The sequence below is a fragment of the Choloepus didactylus genome, chromosome 10 (assembly GCF_015220235.1).
Source record: "Choloepus didactylus isolate mChoDid1 chromosome 10, mChoDid1.pri, whole genome shotgun sequence".
Classification (NCBI taxonomy): Eukaryota; Metazoa; Chordata; class Mammalia; order Pilosa; family Megalonychidae; genus Choloepus; species Choloepus didactylus.
Window position 1 is genome coordinate 55,287,155 of NC_051316.1, and position 23,787 is coordinate 55,310,941.

Below are 23,787 nucleotides of genomic sequence, written 5' to 3' on the forward strand. Positions count from 1 at the left end.
CTTGTTCTTGCTGCTGCCTCCACTGCAGGAATTTCACATTCTGCCTAGTCAGGTCTTCTCAGGGTCAGAACCTCTGTTCCATGGTTGACAAGGCTCTAGGATGTTGCTGCTGCCAAATAATAATTAAGTTCAACTGTTAATACATATGCCATGTTTTCATAAATAATTTAAAAGGAAAGGGTTGAATATTAAAATACAAAGATTCTGACCTTCAAAAATATAAGTTTGCTTTGTTAGAACTGCTGGAAGATATTCTGTGTAAAGCAAGAATTCTGTGAAATTAGGTTTCTGATGACCTTTGTAGTTCAATATCAGTAACTTAATATTATCTTTTCATATATATTATTCACTTTTAGACAGTAATTTTCTATCTCCATGGTTGCAGGTTGCCATATTTCTGACATTTTATTATTATTAAAATTAGTACTGAGATCTGAGTATTAAAGTAAGGTGGTATTTTAGATTAGACTTTTAGAGTAATTTGGTATTTTAGATTGGTGTTTAAAGTTTTTATGTTGGTTCTGGGACATTGGAATAAGTAACTGCTGTTGGTTCGATCAATAGTTAATTGCTATTTTGATGTTTCTTTCCTGATAATATAGTGAAAGGAATGCTTTTACATATGTATAAATTTTTCTTTTTCGTATGTTGTGGTTGACATTTAATACTTGTCTGGTTTAAACAACCATATAAAAACCAAGTCTCCAAATTAAAAGCATAGGGTTAATTTATCTGTTTACTTTTGACCTGATATTCTGAACATATTGATTGATGGTAATTGTTTTAAATACATGTAAAATTGGAAATTTTAAAATAGTCTTATGTCTTAGCAAATTCTCATATATAATGTTCTGTTACTGATTTTATTAACTTTTCTATCTATAGCTGGTTCTTAGTATGTAACTATCCTACCCGACAACCCATTCCAGGAATTAAACACCCTGATTATAAAATTATTTTTTCTGAAGTTAGATACAAATTGTTATACTCTGGTTTTAACTCTAATTACATTTCCAGTGACAGGCAGGAGAATGGCTTTTTTTTAAATGTAAAAATCTTTCCTGTGTTTATAGATGATTTTTACTTTTCCTTTGTGTGTATCATATGCTTAGAAACTAAATATGAAGTCTATGGATTTTGACCTAAAATGGTCGTAATGGGTAAACATTATCAGGAGTTTTTTCTGTGTGTGTGTCCTTCCACTTCCTAGTGATGAAGAAAGAAAATGATCTCTCTTTAATAGATATCTTCAGAAATCCATCTGGCTTCCCTCGTCATGCTTTCTTTTCCTATCCCTTCTTTCTCGGGCAGTTGCTCGCTTTGTGAGAAGGTGACTGTTGGCTGCTCTGGGTTAGCAAGCTAGAAACAAGTGTTGAGATTGAATTCTTTTGGCCTAGCTTGGACCATGCACCCATCCCTGGAACCAGTCACTATTGCGATTGCTAAGGAATGTTTGATTGCCCAGTCTAGCCTCTCCTTAAAAGACATAGCCTGAGCTTGGGGGAGAATCGGGGTGTTCTTACTTGAAGAAAAGAAGGATGGAATGCTGGAAAGTGAAAAGAGCAAATATAGATATGAACTTGCAAGTAGCAGCATTCAAGTTGTGATTCAGCTATTGGCTCATTCAGAAGTCTTTTTGAACAAGCTTATAACCACAAACTTTAATGGATACTAATTACATTATCTAGGAATCTGACTAAAAAGAGGTGTAGCTATCACATAGAAATCTTGGGACTTCTAGTCAGTATGGCTTAGTAAGATCATACTACTCCAAATACAGAGAAATAATTTACATATTATGAAAATGGTAAAATAATACATAGGCACAGGAATCAGAAAAAGAATAGAAAGGCAAAGAAGTGACCATGGAGTAAGCTGTAGTCTGTTGGGCTTTTGTTCCAGATGCAGCAGTTTGTGAGTAAGGCCTTGGCTAAGGAGGGTATCATTGAAATTGCTCCATGTAAGAAGGGGCTGGTGTTTTCTGAGCTAAATTCATTTCTTGAAGCCAGGGACCAACTAAAGCATCTTGTTTGTGATATGAGAACTTTAGTGAAGAAAAAATGAAATTTTCGCCAATGGGACTTTTATAAAGCTGTCTATCAAGATGGAAGGACGTGCACACTCCTGAACAAAATCTAAATGAGTGTCTTCCTGCTGGGAAAATCCATTTGCAAACTGGATTTGTAATATGTCCAATATTATTGCAGGCAGGAATGCCAAAATGATTTTGGTACATAAAAAAGAATTACTAAACTGCAAGATGTAATGGGTTAGGCTAGAGATAGGACGTGTATTAAAATAATGTTTGCTGCTTTAATAGGTAAACCTTAAAATTACAGTAGTACAAAGAAATTTACTTCTTGCTCACATGAAGTCCAGCAAAGTAGGAACTTTGCTTCACACAGTGATACAGGGAACCAGGCTGACCGAGGCTTTGCCATCGTCAACAGTGTCTTCTGAGTTCATTTTGTGCTTTCTCATCTAGCTGAGAGAATCGTAGATAGGAGGTTTTTATTGGATTAGTCTGGAAGTGGATCATATCATCTTTACTCACAGTACATTTGCTACAATGCAGTTCCATGGCCAAACACGTAGCAAGGGCGTCTGGGAAGTATAATCTGTGTGAATGGCTAGGAATAAATGGAAACAAATTTGTCAGATAATTAACCAGTATATATGAGGGCGGGAAGGGAGGAAGACATAATAGAGTAGGGAGATTCTGGGATATGCCTTCAGACAATGCTGTCAAATGTGGATTCTGGCTTAGGCAGACACTTGCCAAGGTATAAACACGTTGGTGCTTGAATTCTCTTTCTAACCCCACAAAATAAACTTGAGGCATTAAATGTGCACTGTTCTTGCATTATCAGGAGTAGAACCTTAAATAGTAGAAGGTAGTATCAGCTCACACTTCCGGTATGTTTTCTTAGCAATTGGTAGGATTTAATTTCTTATAGTCTTTGCTGGTAGGTGCTCTAATAGTGAAATAGGATGAATTTTTGGTAAAAAGCTTCCAATCAGAGTTGCTTGCTTTATGAAGGCAGTGAAACCATCAGGATGTGGTAAAGGTGAAGAACTATTCACTTGTGTGTCTCTTCCTCATTGGACACCAGGGAGGTCCTATGGGAGCTACGTGAGGAATACCATGATTCTGGGGAATATTTTAGTTGGAAAACATCCTTCTGGAGAGAACACTTAGGAGTGAATCCTGCTATTAAATACTATTAATGAATAGTAAATAATAAATAAAGAACAGTCCTATTTAATTCCAGAAAACCAGTGGTGAAAGTTGAAAACTTTGTGGCCTCCATCATGTAGTTAGCTCAGCCTTTTATTTTGTGTCCTCCTTTATCTCTGGCATTTGGTCACTGTAGTCTTACCTGTTTGCACATACTAGGCACTGAAACATTTGTAGAATGAATGTTGTCATAATTTGTTACTATGAACATTATCGTAGCTGCAGAAATTTTAAATTAGAAGTGAATATAGATGTAATTTAATATTTGATTAGAGAAAGAGGCTTCCCGTTTTCATTTAATATTTAATAGTAATACCTTACCAGTACTACCCTAATACTAGGGAGGAATAATTTGAGGCAGATTTCTTTTAAATATGCATTTCACAGAGAGGGGAAATAAAAACTGCAGTGTGCTAGGCTTCATGATTCAGCATCATGAAAGGAAGGTTTGCCATCGCCAGTCTTGGGTCTGAGATTATATGGATCAAGCATGGTAATTTTGTACCAAAATTGATTTTCCAAATTGACTTAGAATAGTGGGAAATGATTTTCAACTTGTTTCCTATATTCTTGGAGAAAGTCAAAAGGCAAAAGATGAGAAACCCTGGTATGTGATAATTGTTTATTGCTACACTGTGCGTTCCTTCCAATCCCACTCCTTGGAATGTTGAATATTACACTAACCACAGTTGTTCCCAATGCTCTACTTTCCTCTCCCCTCTATTTTGGTCTTTCAGACCCAGTGAGGAAAGTTTTTGCATTTTGATTTAATGGACTGCTGCTCTAGCTTATATTTATTCACTGTAGTGAAGACAGCACATTCCTGTTCTTTTATTTCTTGACAGTTGATGGACTGTAATAGGCAACCTCATCTGAGGAAATAAGTGAAACTACAGCTATGTAATGATTTCTTAGTACACATAGATGAACAATCTTTACTGTGATTATTGTGTAAGTTGTACAAATGTGGGGCTTTTTTTTTGGCACCAGAAATACAGTTGGATGGAATTCTTTTAACGTGGTCATTACTGTTGTACAGAATGTGGGATCGATGTAGACTGTATTTATGATTGTTTTCTGGACTTATTCCAGTTTGGCTTTAAGTATATTATAAGTGCATGTGAATATTAGGAAATATAGATGATTAAAATTCCATTTATTATATAGCCTGTTTTTACATTGGGACTGATTAATGAGTTTCTGGAGGATACAAATCAATTGGATCCTACCAAACCACTTTCTATCAGTGGTCCCTTTGTCCATGACAATCCTAGAGTTTATTTGAATTAACCAGTTTCTTGTTGGGTGGGTGAAGAGTTTGAAATCTGAGTTGAAGTTTGTTGCTGTATGTCATTTGCTGGAAGAAAGATCCTTAAACGTTTATGACTTGTTTCCCATTAATTAAGGCAGAATCTCCATATTTACTAATGAAATACTTTGAGGTCTTGTAATCAGAGGTTCTATGCAAAGATCAGGTAATTCAATTTAAAAATAACTTAAGTAGAAATGAAGCAGATCATTAAATAATTCAAATGAACTGAGGTCAACATTAGATTTTAATTTTCATTTTTGTCTTGTTTCTGATGTTACTGGCAATGTTCTGACCTTTTGGCAATCATTCGGCTAGTATTTATGGAGCGTGTAGTGTGTGCTGGTGATGGATATACAGTGGACATGAACCCTGACCTTCTGGAACTTAGATTCTAGGGTGGGAAGCAGACATTAAATAAATATGTAAACATAAAATTAAGCACTGTGGCAAGTGATATGAAGGAAAAGAACAGGGTGTTGTAAGAAGAAACACTTTTTGTTTGAGATGAATATAGAGGAATCAAAATTGAGAGCTAAACTTTATGCCTCTTAAGAAAGTGATCTATCTGTTTCTGGAGCCAGTTTGACTATATTCCCATGCCAAATGTGTGGCTTTAGTCCAAGTAACCTCCTCCTGCCCTGCCAGTTCTCATTGTACCCATCACCCCTGCCCCTCCCCCCAAATGACAGCTGAACAAATCATTCAATCTGTTTCTCACATACCTATGTATATTATAAGTGCAAATACATGTATATCATATAACTACACATACATATATATAATATATGAATATATTTATAAATATAACTTTTCCCCCCACTTAATGGTAAATGCACTTATACATCATTAAATATTCTTCCACAAGATGAGTGTTCATGGATATACTATGACTTAAAATTCATGCCCTATTGTTTCCAAGGAATGTTGCTTCCAATTTTAACTGTTTGCTTAACACCATTGAGATGAGAATTCTTGCTCATTATTCATTATTATTTTCTTGGGATTAAGTTCCCAGTTGTAGCATTACTAGTTATAGATTATTTGTATTTTAGAAGTTTTGATCTGCAACCTGAAATTGTAGGTGTGATTTACTCTTAATATGCCAAGGACTGGTTTAATGCAGCTTCATTTTGCTGCTTGTGAGTGTGAATTCAAGCATCTTATGGTAATAGTCAGAGAAGTTCTGCATGTTCAATACCTGTTTGCCTTAACTTGATTTAAATCCTGTTCTTCCCATCTTGATTTCTTAAGATAATAATGGATCTTCCTGCAGCAAGAGTTTATCCATATACTTCCCCATTGATAGTGTTTTAAAATTTGGCCAGAGAAAGAAGGAAGGAACCCTTAAACTCCATTGTATGTTTTTCTATCTTCTGCTTGTTTCTCCTCTGATTATTATTGGATGTATCCACTTCTCTCTACTTTCAATCATTTCGTCAAATCAATAACAGAGAAAGGGGAAAATTAGCTATTCCTCATAGACTCCCAGTGAAACAATAGTTTAGATTGAAAGACTCCCAGTGAAACAATAGTTTAGATTGAAAAGATATTAATAGTGCCAGCCATGTCCTCACACTTGATTGAGAAGGCAAGACTTACCAGATAAAATGAGTCTGAAATGCTGAATTATTTACTTATGGTACTGCTGCCTGTTTTTCTAAGGAAGTGTGGCTGAAAAAGTATGTGCTGTCAACTTAAAAATTTTAATTTTCAACAAAATTTTGGGTTTACCTTTTATAATTTACCAAAGGCTTTAGATTTTAGGCCTAGTCAGCTTTAACTAGAGAATTTTCAGTAAGCAGGTGACATATGATCAGAGTGCATGGAGTTCATTTTTGCTCTTCTTTCTCCCAATTGAGAGCACCTTTAATATATACCATCCACTCTGGGAATTGTATTACAATTACATATCCATTTTATTAATTTTTTTTCTTGTTTAAGCCCCCTTAAAAAATCTTTCTTCACTAATATTGTCCTACATTGAGACCAGTGTTTGAACTGTGCAAAAAATGATGGAAGTGGATGGGGGATGCTGCCTTCATCTCAGGTTCAACAGAAATGGAGAAGTAGTAAATGACTCCAGCATCATGTTTAACATGGCCAGCATTCTGTGGAACCTGGAAGATGCCTCATTTGCATTCATCCCCTTGCATTACTCAGCATGATCCTAACTACTTAGTGGTTGCTTAGGAAATGGGAAATTGAAAATCCCACAGAGGCTGGTAGATAGGATACTGAATCTTTCATCACGTGAACATTTTTTCATTCATTATGCTTGTGACATTCAGGAAGTCATTTAGCCTTTCTGCATCTCGGTTTTTCATCCATGAATTATGGCAATTGCAGTGGATCATTTACTTCCCAAGGTTCATTCTGGATACAGGATGAATTTCTGATGTGATTGTGATCATCTGAAATAAATATCTGAAAGACACTAAAAAGTGGAAGTCAGTATATCTTGGCGTTGTAATAAAAACATTTAGGAGAGGGATTATATGTTGTATATTTCCAGGTCATTTATTCCTTCTTGCATAGAGGATCTTACAGACTTTTGTGAACAAATATTTATATTCATTAGACATTTAGATTTTGTGCCGGTTTGGATATATTATGTCCCTAGAAAATGCTGTGTTCTTTAATGCGGTCTTGTGGCGGCAGACTGATTAGTCTGTTGATTAGGGTGGAAACGTTTAATTAAATTATTTCCATGGAGATATGGACCTTGCCCATTCAGGGTGGATCTTAATTAAATCTTTGGAGTCCTATAAGAAAGCTCACAGACAGAAGGAACTCAGAGCAGCTGAGAGAGACTTTTGGAGAGACACTTGCTGGTACTTAGAAATGCTTGGAGTTGTGGACAAAAGGACGTTTGGAGATGCTAAGCTAAGAGATGAAGCCCAGAGTTTAGGAGCAAAGGCCCAGCAGACGGCAGCCATGTACCTTCCCAGCTGACAGAGGTGTTCTGGATGTCATCAGCCATTCTTCAGTGAAGGTATCCTCTTGTTGATGCATTAGTTTGGACACTTTTGTGGACTTAGGACTGTAAATTTGTAACCAAATAACCCCCCTTTATAAAAGCCAATCTATTTCTAGTGTTTTGCATACCAATAGCATTAGCAAACAGGAACAGAGTCCTAAGAGTATGTAGAGCACCCACCTTAATCTGGTTTTGGTCAAATTTATCTTCCATATAAAGTGCTACAATTAGTGCATGTATTCTGAATAAAGTACCTTTATCTGCCCCTCAAACCTAAATGGTTCAATTCATGCTGTGTTTTACATGGCAGAGTAAGAGTGTATTGTTTAATATCTGTAAACTCTGAACGTCCACAGCGTTTCTATCAGATATTCAGCTAGGATTAAGAGGCCAAAGATTCTAAAAAGAATTTCTATAGACTATTTTGGATACCTTTGGAACAAACTATTTAAATCTATTCCCCTTCATTTTGTGTGTTTTTTCTTTGTCTATTTGAAACAGTGTCCACATAGGTCAGAAAGGTAGAGTTTCTAGTCCTTTACCTTAAAGATTACAATATATGGTAGATATATTCTAGCATGATGCAGCCTGAAAAATATTCAGAAGAAATTGCTTGAACCTGTTAGAAGTAGGAGGAGGGGGAGGATACTTATTTTGGGGAATGGTTAGTGAGACTGGATAACTATCAACATGGCATGGTATTGGGCATAAAAAGCAAAAGTAATGTGCCCCAGAACATTGCAGTATGTGAACTAAACTGTTTTCAGCTACAATTTCAATTTGATTAGGGGTCATGTGAAGAGTGAGATGGGAAAATATGACCCACATTTAAATTAAAACCATTTTAAATGTATGGAATAGGTTTTGTTTTGGAATTTCCATAGTAGAGTGGGTAAGAGAGTATGGGAGTTGTTCTAGGTTTGAATCTGGTAGTAACTGTTTGCTTATTAGCTTTTGTGACCTTGGGCAAGCTATGTAAATTCTTCTGAGCCTTTCTTCTTTCATATGTTTTTAAAAAAAGCTTATTTATTTAATAAATATTTCCAAGAACCTCTATCCTCTAGACATGTAGGATCTGCTTTGAAGACACAGTACATACTTTCATGGTTTAAAAATGGTTGGGGGAAGTTCAGATATGGTATAAGTATTTGAAATCATAATAATTTATTAGGATTAGAATAAGAAATTTGGTTTTGGTATCATACTTTTTACTAAGACTATGTGAAATGTCTTTGTGGCTTTTAGGGGAATTTTTTTTTTTAACTTTTTATTTTGAAGTAGTACTTTTGAACTTACGGTTCAGTTACAAAAATAATATAACACCATCCAGAGAACTCATGTCCACCGATTTTAACGTTTTGCCACATTTGCTGTATCATTCTATCTGTCAGTCCATTTATCAGTCTGTCTATTTATCAATTCATTTTCTGAACATTTGAGTGTAAGTTGTATATATCATGCTCCTCGAACACTTAATATTGCCACGTACATTTCCTAAGAACAGCGATACCCACTTACGTAATCACCTTAAGTGCAATTGTCATTTCAGGCAATTTAATATTGATATAAAGCTTACAGTCCGTATTTCTATTTTATCATATGTCCCACTAATGCTCCTTTGTGCTTTTTCTTCTCCCTTGCTAAATCCCATCCAGCAACATGTATTGCATTTAATTGTCATTGTCTCTTTAGTTGCTCTTTCTTTCTTTCTTATTTATTTTTGTTAATTGTGGTAGCGTATGTAAAACATAAATTTTCCCATCTCAACCATTCCCAAGCATACCATTCAATGAGATTAGTCATATTCACTATGTTGCAGTACCCTTACCAACTTGTTACTAAAACTTTGCATGTTCCTAAACAGAAACCCTACAACCATTAGGCATTAATTCCCCATTCCCCCTCACCCTGACCTCTGGAAACCTGTCTCTGTGAGCTTGCAGGTTCTCTGATACATTCTTTGTAGTTACCTAGGGGTTTAAATTTAATGCCTAAGTCTATAGTAATCTTGTTTGCTTTGCTACCAACTTAACTTCAGTAGTATACATAAACTATGTTCCTATACCTTTCTGTCCCCCACTTTTATGTAGTTCTTGTTACAGATTACATGTTTAAACATTTTGAGTTCAAAACCACTGATTTATCATTACATTTTATACATTTGCCTTTTAGATCCTGTGAAGTAAAAAGTGGCGTTACAAATAAAAAATACAGTAGTTCTTGTATTTTTATTTACTCATGTCATTATCTTTACTGGAGATTTTTATATGTCCATGTGTTTTCATTCAGTTGTTTAGTGTCCTTTCGTTTTGATCTGCAGAACTCCCTTTACCATTTCTTATAGGGCTGATCTAGTGGTGACAAAGTCCTTCAGCTTTTGTTTGTCTAAGAATGTCTTAATCCCTCTCCCTTTTTGAAAGACAGTTTTGCTAGATAGAGAATTTTTGGTTGGCAGTTTTTGCTTTCATCACTTTAAATATCTTTTCCCACTGCCTTCTTGCCTTCACAGTTTCTGATATGAAATTGGTACTTAATCTTATTGCAGCTCCCTTGTATGTGACATGTTCCTTCTCTCTTGCAGCTTTCAGAATTCTCTCTTTATCGTTGGTGCTCAACAGTTTGATTATAGTATGCCACAATGTTGGTCTGTTTGGAGTTTGTTGAGCATCTTGGATGTGTATATTAATTTCTTTCGTTAAATTTGAGAAGTGTTCAGTCATTATTTCTTAGAATATTCTTTCTGCCCCCTTTTCTCTTTCTTCTCCTTCTGGGACTCCTACACTGCATATATTGGTACAATTGATGGTATCCCGCAGGTTCTGAAGTCTGTGTTCACTTTTCCTCTTTCTTTCATTTTTCTTTTCCACAGACTGGATGATTTCAGTGGTCTTATAATCAAGTTAACTGATTCTTTTGCCAACTCCAATCTGTTGTTTTGCCCTTCCAGGGAATTTTTAATTTGTTACTCTGGTCTTTAGCTCTATTTGGTTCCTTTTCATAATTTCCATCTCTCTATTGATATTTTCTGTGTTCATCTGTTATTTTCCTTATTTCCTTTATTTCTTTGTCCATGTTATCCTTTAACTCTTTGAACATATTTGGGACCATTTTTGAAAAATTTGTCTGGTATGACCCAGGTCTGGTTCTCCTCATTGATGGTTTCTAATGCTTTAATCTCACCTGGACCATCACTTCTGGTTTCTTTGTGTGTTTTGTAACCTTTTGTTGAAACCTGGACATTCTGATATTTTAATGTATCACCGCAGTGTAGACTTTACAGTGCCTGTTCCTTAAGCTTGTATCTGGCAGTGTTATGACAGAGCTTTCCTTGGTTGCCAGGACCTAACCAAAAAAAAAGGAAAAAGAGAAACCACTTTACCCAGTCTTTGCAGATAGTCCTGTGTGAGTGTTCTTTGAAACTTATCCATACGGTCAGTTTAGGGAATAGCTTGAGGACAAAGCATAGGGGTCTCCCTGATCATTCTGTGTATGTGTCTTATCTTGGGCACGCATGTGTGGTCCTTGGAATTCCTTTGTTTACTCAGTTCTATATGTCTGCTTTCCCCTAGGAAATAGTTGCCTCATGATTCTGTCACTGCACTGTATTTCCTACAGCCAGCAGTCCCTTGCCTACCTAGATAGCACATCTGACTTCTCACTTACCTCAGTATCATGTTTTTTTCGATTCATCTGCATTCATTATACTGATTCTGAATTCTTATTTTTCTAATGTGCACTTATTTTTTAGCAAACTAAGAAATACTGGTCTGTTTGGAGTACTCTAAAGAGGATAAGATTCTGTTTAAGTTTGTGATTGGTAATGAAATGGGCTATGGAAATACAGTGTTGTCCTCATTTTTTAGTTTGTTTAGAGGAATTTCAATATAAATAGATCAATTTGCATTATCATGGTTAATCATTACATAAAATATTTTATTCTTTATTAGTCATCTGGTGAACCTTAAAGAACAAAAGTTCCTTCAATAATTTTTGTAGTATCTTATCAGGTTAGATATTTCTACAAATAGTAGAATAATACTCTACGAGTTTATACTGGCTGTAACCTTCAACAAGCTCCCTTTTTCTAAAATTATTTTAACATTTTTCAGTAATCCTTTAAGTTAAGCTGTGTTTTTGTTAATTAATTTAACTCATTAAGTTCCATAAAAATTGAGTGGCAGCTCTGTCCATCAGAATATTGGTGAGAAATCCTAACCTATATTTAAGTGCATTTTGTGAAATTTTGTGCCTTAATTTCTATTCAGGATGAGAAATAATTATGCTCAAATGTAGCAGAGAAAGTCCTGGGATTCTTGGAAGTCTACAGATTTGATGTCTGTTAACAGTGTGGCAATTTCCTGAAGAGCTGGGCCTTTCTTTCATTTGAATTTGGTATGATGCTGTGGAAACCTACCCCATTTATATTGAGTGGATTATGTATAGCATTTTGTCAGTGAGTGTTTATTATGAGTATAACATAAGGATGAAGATTCAGGAGTAATAGTGGGTGAAAGTTGGGGAAGTCATGGACAAGCTTAGCAGCCATCTCCCAGCTCTGGCCTCCTTTTCCTCTCTTGCTTGTTTTGCATGCAGATATTTTGATATGTTTCCATTTTGCAACCTTGGGGAGATGTTACATCTTAACTGTGAAAAACAAGCTATCCGAAAATGGAATGGCCAGACTGTACCTTGAACCCCAAACCAAAAACATGCAGCCCCAGTAGTTTGTCAGGGCAGTAACTGCACAAAGGAAGCTTCACCCCTTGGTTATATAAAAACCCAGCACTCAAGTAGCACAGGATCCTCATGTCCAACGCAAAGCAGGTGTGTGTGGCTGCTATCCCCCAACCCTGACCCCAGCAGTTGACTTCCCTGGGGTACTGGCCAAATGGAATCTCTTTCCCTGCTCTTTTGGACCCTTGTGCTGTGTAAATAATAAAGCAGTCATTTACTGAGACTCTCTATTGTTCCTGAGCTTTTCTTTCCAATGCACAATATAACAACTCACTGAACAATGAATAGTAACATAGTGTGTTTTAATGTTAAGAAATTACCAGCTTGTGCAGAGAATGGATCAGAAGAGTGGTTAGGATTTGCATATGACTAAGTGGAAACTGATAAGAAGACATTAAAGAATAGGATGAAATGAAAAGATGCAAACCTAGGAGAATAAACAGTGGTTTGTGAATCAGTGGGTCAAAAATGATGGTCAACAAAGAATCATCATGGATTTGTCAATTTAATAGTAACTATATTTTGTAGTTAAAATTTCTCTTAATGGTCTACCCATATAGTTGTTGAAGCATTTTTTTCATAGTAATATCTGAACTTGTCAAATATTAAGTTATGTAGATGTCTTATGAAAGTATAGTTTGATGTTTTAGAACGAAATTGTCAGACCCAGTTTTTATTTGATCCTAATTAGTTCACCATTATTCACAGTCTTTGTTAAATTAGAGGTTGCTGTGCCTAATCTTTAGCTGTGTTTTTGTTAACTACCTAATGCAGAAATAATGAAAAATTGTGTTTATGTTAATAACACATTCTTTTCTATTCTGATTGCCATAGCAGAAGAAATGGATAAAAGCTCTCTTCCTTTTGTTCTTTATTCATGAAATACTTGTCTTTGCAAGGCAACTTGTATCATAAAGTATTGGACTCAAAGCCAATGAATGCTGATTCCACTGAATATTTGGCATTTTTACATTTTATACAAGGTTTCAAGGGTTATAATTTGGCAGATGCCAGACAGTTTTTTTCTGTGGATTGGATAGAAAATGGATGCTTGTTTCATATTCTACTTCTGATCTAATGGAGCAATTTTGTGACTTGAAAATAATTGATAACCTTCAAGAACAATACTTTTTTGGGGGAGCTAAATTTTGTTGAAAAACATAGTGTTTTAAAACAACTTTATTTTTCAATTATTTATTTGAAAATAGCTATGGTTTAGTGTGGTTGAAGTTCATTGGAATTTTGTTTATAAACGAGAACTACTACTCCTCCCCCCCCTTTTATGTACTAAAAGTTATTCCTCAGGCTTGATATTCCAATGTACATTAACTCAAGTCCCCTGAAACTGTATATATAGAGCTAACACCAACTTTTCATAATGAAAACAAGTCTATTTTTTGGATACAGTGGAAAAAGAAAGAAGTCACATGACTTGTAGCCCTGCTGCCATCTTATTCTACCTTACTCTGTTTTACCTTTGGCACCTGGGGAGGGTTCATTTGTATCATGGGCATTTCCCCTTTTAAAAAAAAACGTTAATTCTACTAGGCCCCATTTTTTAGTAGTTTATGGGAAACCAAGGAGCTGAGTGTAGGTCCAACAAACCTTGCAAACAGTAGCTGGATGTGTACTGCACCTGTCCCACCCAGTGACAGTGGCTGCATCCTGTTATATTGTCTCTCAGTCTCACAAAGCCTAGGATTGATTGCTCCTCCTGTTTGATTCTTCTAAGCTACTGTGCCCTTCTCCTTGACTTTCAAGACACATTTATTCAACATGGTAGCCTGAATTTTATTTGCTCAATTGATTAACCATTCTCAGTAAGACAAACTCTAATAACATTAGGGACCCCTATTGTGGTCAGACCAGTATAAGGCTATTTAGATTAGACTTACCCTATTTTTTATTAATAACAAGCAGTTATATAGTATTTATAGTGTTCTAAATAGTTTATATTAAGTATTTTACAAAAATTTTAATTCTTATGTAAGCCCTATGAAATAGTTACCATATTACTCTCAGTTTTCAGATGAAGAAACTGAGAAATATTCAATAACTTGCTGTAGGTTGCACATATAGTAAGTATTGAAACTGGTTTGTGAATCCAGACTTTTAATCACTATACTGGACTGCATCATGGGTCTTGTGGTTCCTCACAAATTGATAAAATACTTTGATTTCCTCATCTTCCAGAGTGCACTAATCCCAAAATAGAACTGTTTTTTTTTTTTTGGTTTTTTTTTTTTTTTTTTTTTTTTTTGGCTTAATGCTGCATTATATCATGGTTTCCGAGACTCAGTATTCCTGGAGCAGCTCAGCTCAGTGGTTATGGCTCAGAGTCTTTTATTAGGTCAGCTGGGGTTTCATTAGGGCTGGAGGATTTGCTTCCAAGATGGCTGATTCTCATGAGATGGCTGTTGGTTAGAGGCCTCCATTCTTCACCATGATGGCCTCTCCACAGGGCTGCTTTAGTTTCCTCAGAACATGGCAGCTGGCTTCCTTCAGGGCACAGGATTCCAAAGAGACTGGGCCAGGAGGCCAAAAGTGAAGCCACAGTACATTTTTGTGACCTAGTCTTCAAAGTCAGATACCATCACTTCTACTTCATTCTTAGTGGAAGTGAGTTAGGACTTAGAAATGAGTCATGGAGTTTAGCCCACACTCAAGGGGAGGGGAATTAGGCTCCACCTTTTCAAGGGAGAAGTGTCAAAGATATATTGGGGCCACAGGTCCCATATTTTTAAAACCGACACTTGTGGGAGGTCCGAGGGCTGCCTTAGCTGCAGTCTGCCTTTCACTGGGTTCTGAGCCTCAGTCCTTACCAATACTTTTTTTTAATGCAAATAATCTCAACTTAATCTCAACAATCCTACCTCTTATATCATTGATTAGATAGTAATTGTAATCTACCTCTTATATCATTGATTAGATAGTAATTGTTAGTGGGGTATGTTGTTTAGAAAAATTTAACTTGAATGCAGTTTATAGTTGACCTAATCCTCAGTTAATAAATCTAATTTTAAGATTTTCCTTCATTTAATTTTTATAAATAGACTGAAAAGTAGAATATCCTCACATATTTTTTGCATGCTTTCAAAGATTTTTGCCCAGGCATTTACACTTGAAAGCATTTCTTTTCATAATTAGCTATCCTGTGTGTCACAAAGAAACTATGTTAAGATGATAGATCAGTTTATCTGTTTTGCTAAGTAGAAACTTCTCATTTTATTAAGCATATATTGTGGTTATTTGAAATTTCTAACTACACAATTCATAGGACTTAGTATTTTCTGCCTTTAAGTTGCTGATTTTTTTTATTCAGTTTTATTGAGGTATATTAACATACCATACAATCATCCATGGCGTACAATTAACTGTTCACAGTACCATCATATAGTTGTGCCTTCATCACCCCAATCCATTTTTGAACATTTTCTTTACACCAGAAAGAATAAAAATAAGAATAAAAAACAAAAGTAAAAAAGAACACCCAAATCATCTGCCCCATCCCACCTCAATCTTCATTTAGTCCGTGTCCCCATTTTTCTACTCATCCATCCTCACATTAGGTAAAGGGAGTGTGATCCACAAGGTTTTCACCATCACACTGTCACCCCTTGTAAGCTGCATAGTTATCCAATCATCTTTAAGAGTCAAGGCCACTGGATTGGAGTTTGATCATTTCAGGTATTTTCTTCTAGATAATCCAATTCACTAAAACCTATATAGATATCTGTATAGTGAATAAGAATGTCCACCTCTCGACTTCATTTGAAATCTCTCAGCCATTGAATAAAGTTGCTGATTTTTAAAAGCATTTTCATTTTTAAATAACATTGCTGATTTTCAGAATAAATGTTACAGAAATTGACTTTCTGAGATATCCAGCAAACATATAACTATGATTCTTTGTGATATGTCTTAAGGTAGAGAAATATGGGGGAATTCATTGCAAAAGGACTACTGACAATTTTCTTTAAATTTTGACTTAGCATTTTAAACTAGTATACATATTCTTAAAAGAATAGCCATTCTAATTAATATTTTGACTTCATATAAAAATAGTTTACTTGAAAATTACCTGTTATTGGTTACTGTTCTTTTTACAAACATGCAGTTTGAGACTGTTAATGTCTCTCTTGTCTACTAATAAAATTATGTAATGAATTCTCTTCAACGATTTTATTTTATCTTTATAGGAATTAAGTGGGTATTACATTTGTCAGTACTAACAAGAGTAGATTTTGTCTGTACTGCTGATGTTTGCTATTTTGGACCTCTGACCTTGGCCTTTGTGTTGTGCTAGTTACTTTATGACTTTTAATTTCTAAATATTTATAATTGAAGATAAAATATACCTTTTGTACTTCTATTCAGTCCAGCAGTCAATCTTGGGAGATCTTGTGGTATTATTAAAGAATTCAAGACTTTTGGGAGAGGGGAAGGAGAAATTAATGTATGTAAGACAGAGTTCTCCTATGCCAAAGAAATGTTGAGTTTCTAAAGTGAAAATGATAATTGACCAGGGTAAGTGATTTCTATTTTCCTTGGATTGAGGAGAAGATCAAGTGAAATTATCCATAGTTGTCTGTTGCATTGATTTCACAATTCTCAGGCTTTTAATGCAGGAATATGTTTGCAAATGGACTGAGAAGTGAGTATTGTCATCAATCATGTAATATCCCTAATTGCCCATCTTGGTCCCCATGGTAGGAACTTCTTAATGCTTGGACCTCCTCTTGGATATGGTTATGCTGGACATGATGCTTATGACTCCTGTTTGACCATGGGTGGCTTCCTCACTTTTAGTTTTCCCTAACTCAGACATTTTCCTCAGAAGTATGGTTTTGCACTTTACTGGTCTATCTCCCCTAAGGATGCAGTAACCAAAAGGAGGTACTCACACTAAGCTGGCTCATTAAAAGGGAGCATCATTGGTCTACTCCTTTAATTTTATTCATGAAACAAAAGTGAGTAATGTTGTAAGAAATCTGCTTATGAGTCCAAACTATTAATTGAATTTTAAACCAAAATGTCTTTAAATTTGCCATGATCCTCATGTTCCATGTTCCTTAGTCAAGATAATTATAACCAGATAATCTAGAACTCATCCTATACATAACTGATAATAGAGAGCAGTGGTATTTACAAATGGTATTAGGTTCAGAGGAACAAGAGGAAAAAATGAAAAATTAGTAAGTGTGTATTCAGTGTTAAGGATGAATATTCTTGAATAGAATGGAATGGTGAGCAGGAAGACATTGTGGTGGGAGTAAATGTGCTGAGGGGGGGAGGCACTTGCTATGGTGGGATCCAGTGGCTAGGCTTTTTGGGTTGGAGAGAAACCTGAAATTTCACTAGTGGAGTCTAATCTTGAAGCCTTTGAATGGCAGGCTCAGAAGTTCAGACATCATTCGAAAGGTGGAGCAGGGTGATTAAACTTAATTGAACTCAGAAATGAAAGATTGCAAAATATTTACAGGACATCAATCCAACAGCTATAAAGAATGATTGATGCTTGGAGTGACTGTAAGCAGGGAAATCTGTTAGCCTTGTTATGCTAGAATTCAGGGTCTGTTAGTGAGCCTGGAAGGATGCTGGTAGAAGCACTGATGCAGGAGACATTTTAGAGGAAGAATTAACTGTGGATGATGACAGACTGGATTTCTCAGAGAGGAGGGAATTGTCAAGTGTGAACATAAGAGAGTGGTAGAATTGTATCGATAGTGACAGAATGTGTCTGCAGTTGAAGATGAAGTTGGTTTTAGGCACGTCGAGTTGCTTAAACTTTCAAATCATAATGCCTGTGTCATGATTAGAACTCTGTGGAGGCAAGTTCGAGGCCGGAGATTAAGACTATGGAATTAATTTGCATGGAGATGATAATTATGTTTCTAAGATACTAAGTGACATGCTGCCTCATTGCTGTCGTTTAGTCAGCCAGTTTGACACCAGGTGTGTTAGAGATTGTGAAGGTACATCAGTGAAATATTTGACTCCTTCCACACTGCTCTTTTAATGTTGTTTGCCCTGATGCATAGTGTTGATCTAGACCTAATTTAGCCCGTTTTAAATTCTTTATGGGAAATTGTTATATATAATATGTGACTGATAGCTATGTATTCATGAGACTCAAAGACCTATTGAATTCAAAATAAATCTTTAATTCAAACTTCTTGTGTAAACATATCCTGTTCCTAGTGGATATGCTGGTATTGGTGATGAGACTGTTCATTTGCTCCTCGATTAATTTTTGGTTGCCTCCTCAGAGTATGTTTGTTAATAAACATTTATGTGATTAAAATATATCATGGAATAAAGATTGGTCAAAATAATCTAATCACATATTTATTGGCTACTTTTGTTCCTTGCCAATCTGCTTTACCTGCTTTCCAGATTTCAGTTCTTGGTACTTTCTTGTTAGGAGAGTCTCTTTTTATTGCAGGTGTAATTTCAAATGTGTGCCCTTTACTTGATGTATGGTACCTATGAGATCTACAGAGCATTTTTACGTCTTATTTTCTCACTTATAAATGTGAACATATAGGTTGCCACCTCCATCCAGTAGAAGTTAGCTTTATTGTTCACTGAATGTTTGAAAATATAAAACAATATCCTCAATTATATAGTGACTAAATATTTATGTCTGGTACATTCAAGGGCTGACAGTGATTTTATGTAGCTAGCGAAATGCTTTAAAGCACTCTAACCCCATTGTGTTTCAGTGCACCTGCAGGAAAGACATGGTGAAAATTTCAATGGATATCTTTGTGAAGAAATTCCAGCCAGACAGATATCAGCTTTGGAAGCAAGGAAAGGATATATACACCATTGATCACACGAAGCCTACTCCGGAATCCACCCCTGAAGTAAAAGAATGGCTGCAGAGAAGGAGGAAAGTAAGAAAAGCATCTAGGAGGTAATGATCCTTCCCCTACCCCAACCTGCCTATTATGTTATTCTTATTTAAGTAGTATATGCCATTGAAAATGCCGTTTTCAAAGGCTTTTTATTTGCTTTTTTCCATTTATTAATCATTTGTTTACTGATATCAGTGAAATTTTGAGGCACAAATTGTTTTTCATTTTTGAGAAGTGTTATAAATGGAATGTAGTAATAGAATGTACTATTCCTGAAGTCACTAAACATGACAAATAGAATAATAGTATAGCTTGTTAACCCCCTTACTCAACTTCCATAACTTGATTTCAAACTTTTTTGTTCTGCCACTATAATCTTTCTGATTTTAGTAGTTTTCTTTTTCATTTGCCAAACATCTGAGATCTTACTTTTCTCTTGATTTCCATATTTTACTACATTTTATAAACTTGGTTTTATTCTTTTACAAAATGTACTCATAAATCAGAGCATGCAGTCTTTCTGTAGTATGATTGTCCCTGTGAACTTCACTCTACATTGCATTTTTGTGACCAGGGCCATTTCAAAACCTTTTAGACCTGCTGTGGGGCTCTTGCAATTTTACAACCCATTGAATAGGGTGTTTGTTGTGTTGCTTAAGTCTTCAGGCTACCTTTTTAGGTTCTTACATTTTCCAGTTTTATACTTCATTTTACCTCTCCAATATTGCTCGTTGTTTTTCTTTCAGATTGTAAAAGTAGTATTTGTGCTTTGGAGAAAATTTGTAAAATAAGGAAAAGAAAAATGAAGGAATCCCAAATCACCCCACTATCCAGAGATAACCAGTGTTAACATTTTGTATATATCCTTTACATATATATTTATTATATTACTTATGTAATGTTGTATGCCTTTCCAAAATTGGGGCCATGCTCTGTTATCAATTCAGTGACCCATTTTGTGTTTTTCCATGTGATTAAGTGATTGCTACAATGTAATTTTTAAAGCCTGCATGTATTTAATTAATCCCCTGTATTTGGGCCTCTAGCTTGTTTCCAGTTTTCTGCTATTAACTCAATCACGTTGTGTTTCTGAATTTTTGCCCATACTTCTGATGCTTACTTTCTCCCTCTTTCTTTTTTCCTGACATTTATTTCCTACTATTTTAGAATGGTAATGGATAGAGGAACCTTAAGAACAGGGAATCACACTTCTGTATTTTATAAGGGATGTACCTGAAGCTCAGAACTAGTTAGTAGCAGACCTGAAACTCAGGACCTAAACTGTTAACTTAAAATCAGTTTAGTGGGTCAGGACTGATATTTTAAAATTAGGAAGTAAAATAGAATAAATAATATCATAGTGCTTCTTATTGGTAAGGGTAAGTATTAATTCATGACGTGTGAGTATGTGTGTAATATATATTGTGTCACCATTTAAAATGTATGTCACTATGGTTACAGTCGAAAACGTTTGAGAAACTGGTTTAGAGAGTCAGTGCCTTTGAAAGATGTGTTAATACACATTACCGAAAAGCCAGCTTTGGGAGGAGGAGGCAGTAGTCAATCATGAGTTAGGAAAAGCAACAGAAATTATCTTGAGAATTGTTCTATAATGGACAGAAAATACAATACTCTAATTATGTTTCTGATCTTTTCTCCTAATTATTGTCCACAGTGGTACTTTTGGGTTGACAGAGAATATAGATTTATGACATTGAAGAGATTTTCAGTAGATTAAAGCCATCTTTGCTGAATCAATGCTCAACTGATTAGGAAGCCTAATGTTAAGGGGCTTTTTAAAATATGCTCCACCTTGTGGCTTGATAATACAGATTGATGATCTCTCTTAATAATACCCTGTGTAGGGAAATCTAATGGAGGAAATGGTTCACTGAAATCTAAAAGAGATGCCAGCCATCCTATTTTATTTGTACTATGCTGTTGGTAATTTGAAGATTTTCCACATAGGCCAGTGCGTAAGATCTCAGTAAAAAAAGTGGAGATAGTGATGATGCCACTCTTACTGTCATTCCCAGCAGTAGGAGAAGCAGCAGCTGATGCTCATTTACATGGGTTATCCCTGGCTACCCCCTTTATCTGATCTCTGTCCTCCCCGACTTCCAATGGCATTTTGGATTGTGGTGGTTTCTTGTGTGTATATGTGTTTTAGACGCTGAAATACATGTTTTGTTTTGTTTTGTTTTTTAAATTTGATTTGTAATTCTTCTTACATGAAAGGGTTAGAAATATTGTGTCACATAGAGAAAGTTATCTATGGCAAAGCTATCAAATGACTGACTTGCTGGACAATACTAAAAGTGGAAAAAAATAAAATTTGTGTCCACTCTGAAAATAAGTTGATATAAAATTTTAAATGCATACAGTTAGCCTTCCTCCTCTGTTAATTCCTTTAGCTAATGATAATTTGGCGTTTACTTTTATGATATTCACACCTGCTTGAGAATTATCCAAAGCCAAGGAAAAGTAGTCACTGGTTCACTGTGGAACCCGAATAATTTACTCAGATGTTGACAGCTTTACAGGATCTCCTGATTTTATTATCCTTTTATCATTGTCTAAATACCGTTTACTTTATCGATTTGGTTTTCCCCCAAGTCATCAATTTTCCCTTGACATTTATTTTATTGCTTTCTAAAATTTTATAAAATTTTAGCAATGACTGCTTTCCCCCAATTATGTCCAATAATCAATTATTTACGTTAGTTATTTTATTTCTTAATAACTTATTAAAATTTGATATTTAAATGTCAGATTTAATCTATTAATTGTGAAGATTGTCTTTGCACAATGATTTAAAAATTGAGGTTTTTTTTCCTTCTTTGAGTAGGTGAAAATAACATTTGTATTGGTAAGTGTCTTATCTTCTCCATTACACACCTTCTGCTCTAACCACAGCTTCTTTTGTTAATAGCTCCCCATGCTCTAGGTCTCACACTAAAAGGCCTAAGACTGAGGAGGGTGAGGAAGTGTCATCTGTGGTCAGTGGGGCAGAGCTCCCTACCCCTGACCCAACCTTGGATGATCTCAGTGTCAGTGAAGAGCCAGAAGCAGCTGTGGAGCTGGGGAACATAGAGGCACCTTCAGAGAAAGAGGCCTCTGCTGGCAGGATGCAGTTGGATCAGAATTTATCAGATGATATCAAACTGTCAGGTGAGAAAAATGGCTGAGTAGTTTCACATACAAGTAGTATGTGGTTGATGATCTGATGCCTTAAATCTTTGAACAATAGAACAGACACCTTACTACCTTCTGGTCTACATAGCTTAATCAATAACATAGCTCAAGTTATAGGGTAAATAACCGGGAAGCCACGGGAATGTTAAAATGTTAAAAGAAAAACAAAAATAAAAGAATTAATCTAGTGAAATGGCATATATATATATATGGTCCCCTGGCTGTTTCTCTAATCTACAGCTTTCGTCTGTAAGTCTCAACTACTTTACTTTTCCCCTTTTATTGCAGGTTTCTCTGAAACAGCTTTAATACTTGCCTCTTTGTTAGAAATTTTTTGTTTGTTGAAGCTTTTGTCCTTTCACTTATGAAGGTTGTTGGTACTTCTCATACCCCTCATACAGTGAACCAACAAATCCTTCAGTCTTGGATCTCTACCCAAATCTAGCCAATTCCACTGCTCCCACCCTTGTTTAAGGCACATCATCTTTTGTATGGACTATTGCAAATATTGCTTCTTTCCTGTTTTGCCAGCACCCACTCGGTGTACCCCTGCTTAACATTCCTCCATATGGGAGTCATAGTGACTGTTAAAAAAAAAAGTAGATTAGGCCTTGTCTCTATCTTTAAAATTTATTTCACATAGAATAAAATAAATCCTCATCATATTGCTAAATATGCTTCTTCAGCCTCATTACCTTTTGCTCTTGTAATATCTGTGTCAGTAGAGTTCAAACTATAACCGTTTTTAAAAGGAGAGCTAAACAAATAAACAGATAATCAGTACAGTGTGGTAAGTACATGATAGAGATGGCATAATATATTGTTGACCTTTCCAATAAAGACCCCAAACAGAGACAGGAGGCTGGAAAGGAAAGATTTTTGGAGTAGGTGATCTCTTAATTGAATTTTGTTGAATGGATTAAAGATAGCAAAGTTGAGACAATATGGAAGGGGATTCTAGACAGTATAGAGAAGATGATTATGTTATGTGGTAGATATCGATATTTCTTTGTAGTCCACTACCAGAGTCTCTGCCACACTGCATTTAATTAACTGCTTCGTGAATTCCTTAACTAAGGAGACCAAATGTCATTAAGTTCTGTTCCTACATGGTTTCTTCCATTTCATTTTTTGAATATTTTTTTTGTTAGAGAAGTTGTATGTTTACAGAAAATACAGAGTTTCCACATCCCCCCAACCTGTTCCCATTATTAACACTTTGCAGTGGTGCAGTACCTTTGCTATAATTGATAAAAGAATTTTATATTTGTACTATTAACTACAGTCCTTAGTTTACATTAGGGTTTGTTTTGGACAGTTCTGTGTGTGTGTGTGTTTTTTATTTTTTATTTTCAAAAAAATTTTTATTCTAGTAACACACATAGATCTGTGTGGTTTTTTTAATTCTTTTTTTTTTTTTTTAATTTTATTCTAGTAAAAATTTCTACTTTTATCCGTATTAAAATATACA

The 23,787-nt window shown here is 35.3% G+C and overlaps 1 protein-coding gene across 11 annotated transcripts in view; it reads left to right on the top strand.

Annotated features, from left to right (window-relative positions):
* The window catches only part of KDM4C (lysine demethylase 4C), a 517,981-nt gene that overhangs the window by 272,398 nt on the left and 221,796 nt on the right, over window positions 1-23,787 (top strand). For 10 of the 11 annotated variants that reach the window (XM_037798517.1, XM_037798518.1, XM_037798531.1 and 7 more), the window contains 2 exons: window positions 18,987-19,180; window positions 22,054-22,292. In XM_037798517.1, coding sequence (XP_037654445.1) covers window positions 18,987-19,180; window positions 22,054-22,292 — 433 coding nt within the window. Of the gene's footprint in view, window positions 1-17,081; window positions 17,232-18,986; window positions 19,181-22,053; window positions 22,293-23,787 lie in introns of those variants that run through there. The other variant, XM_037798525.1, reaches the window with a different exon arrangement.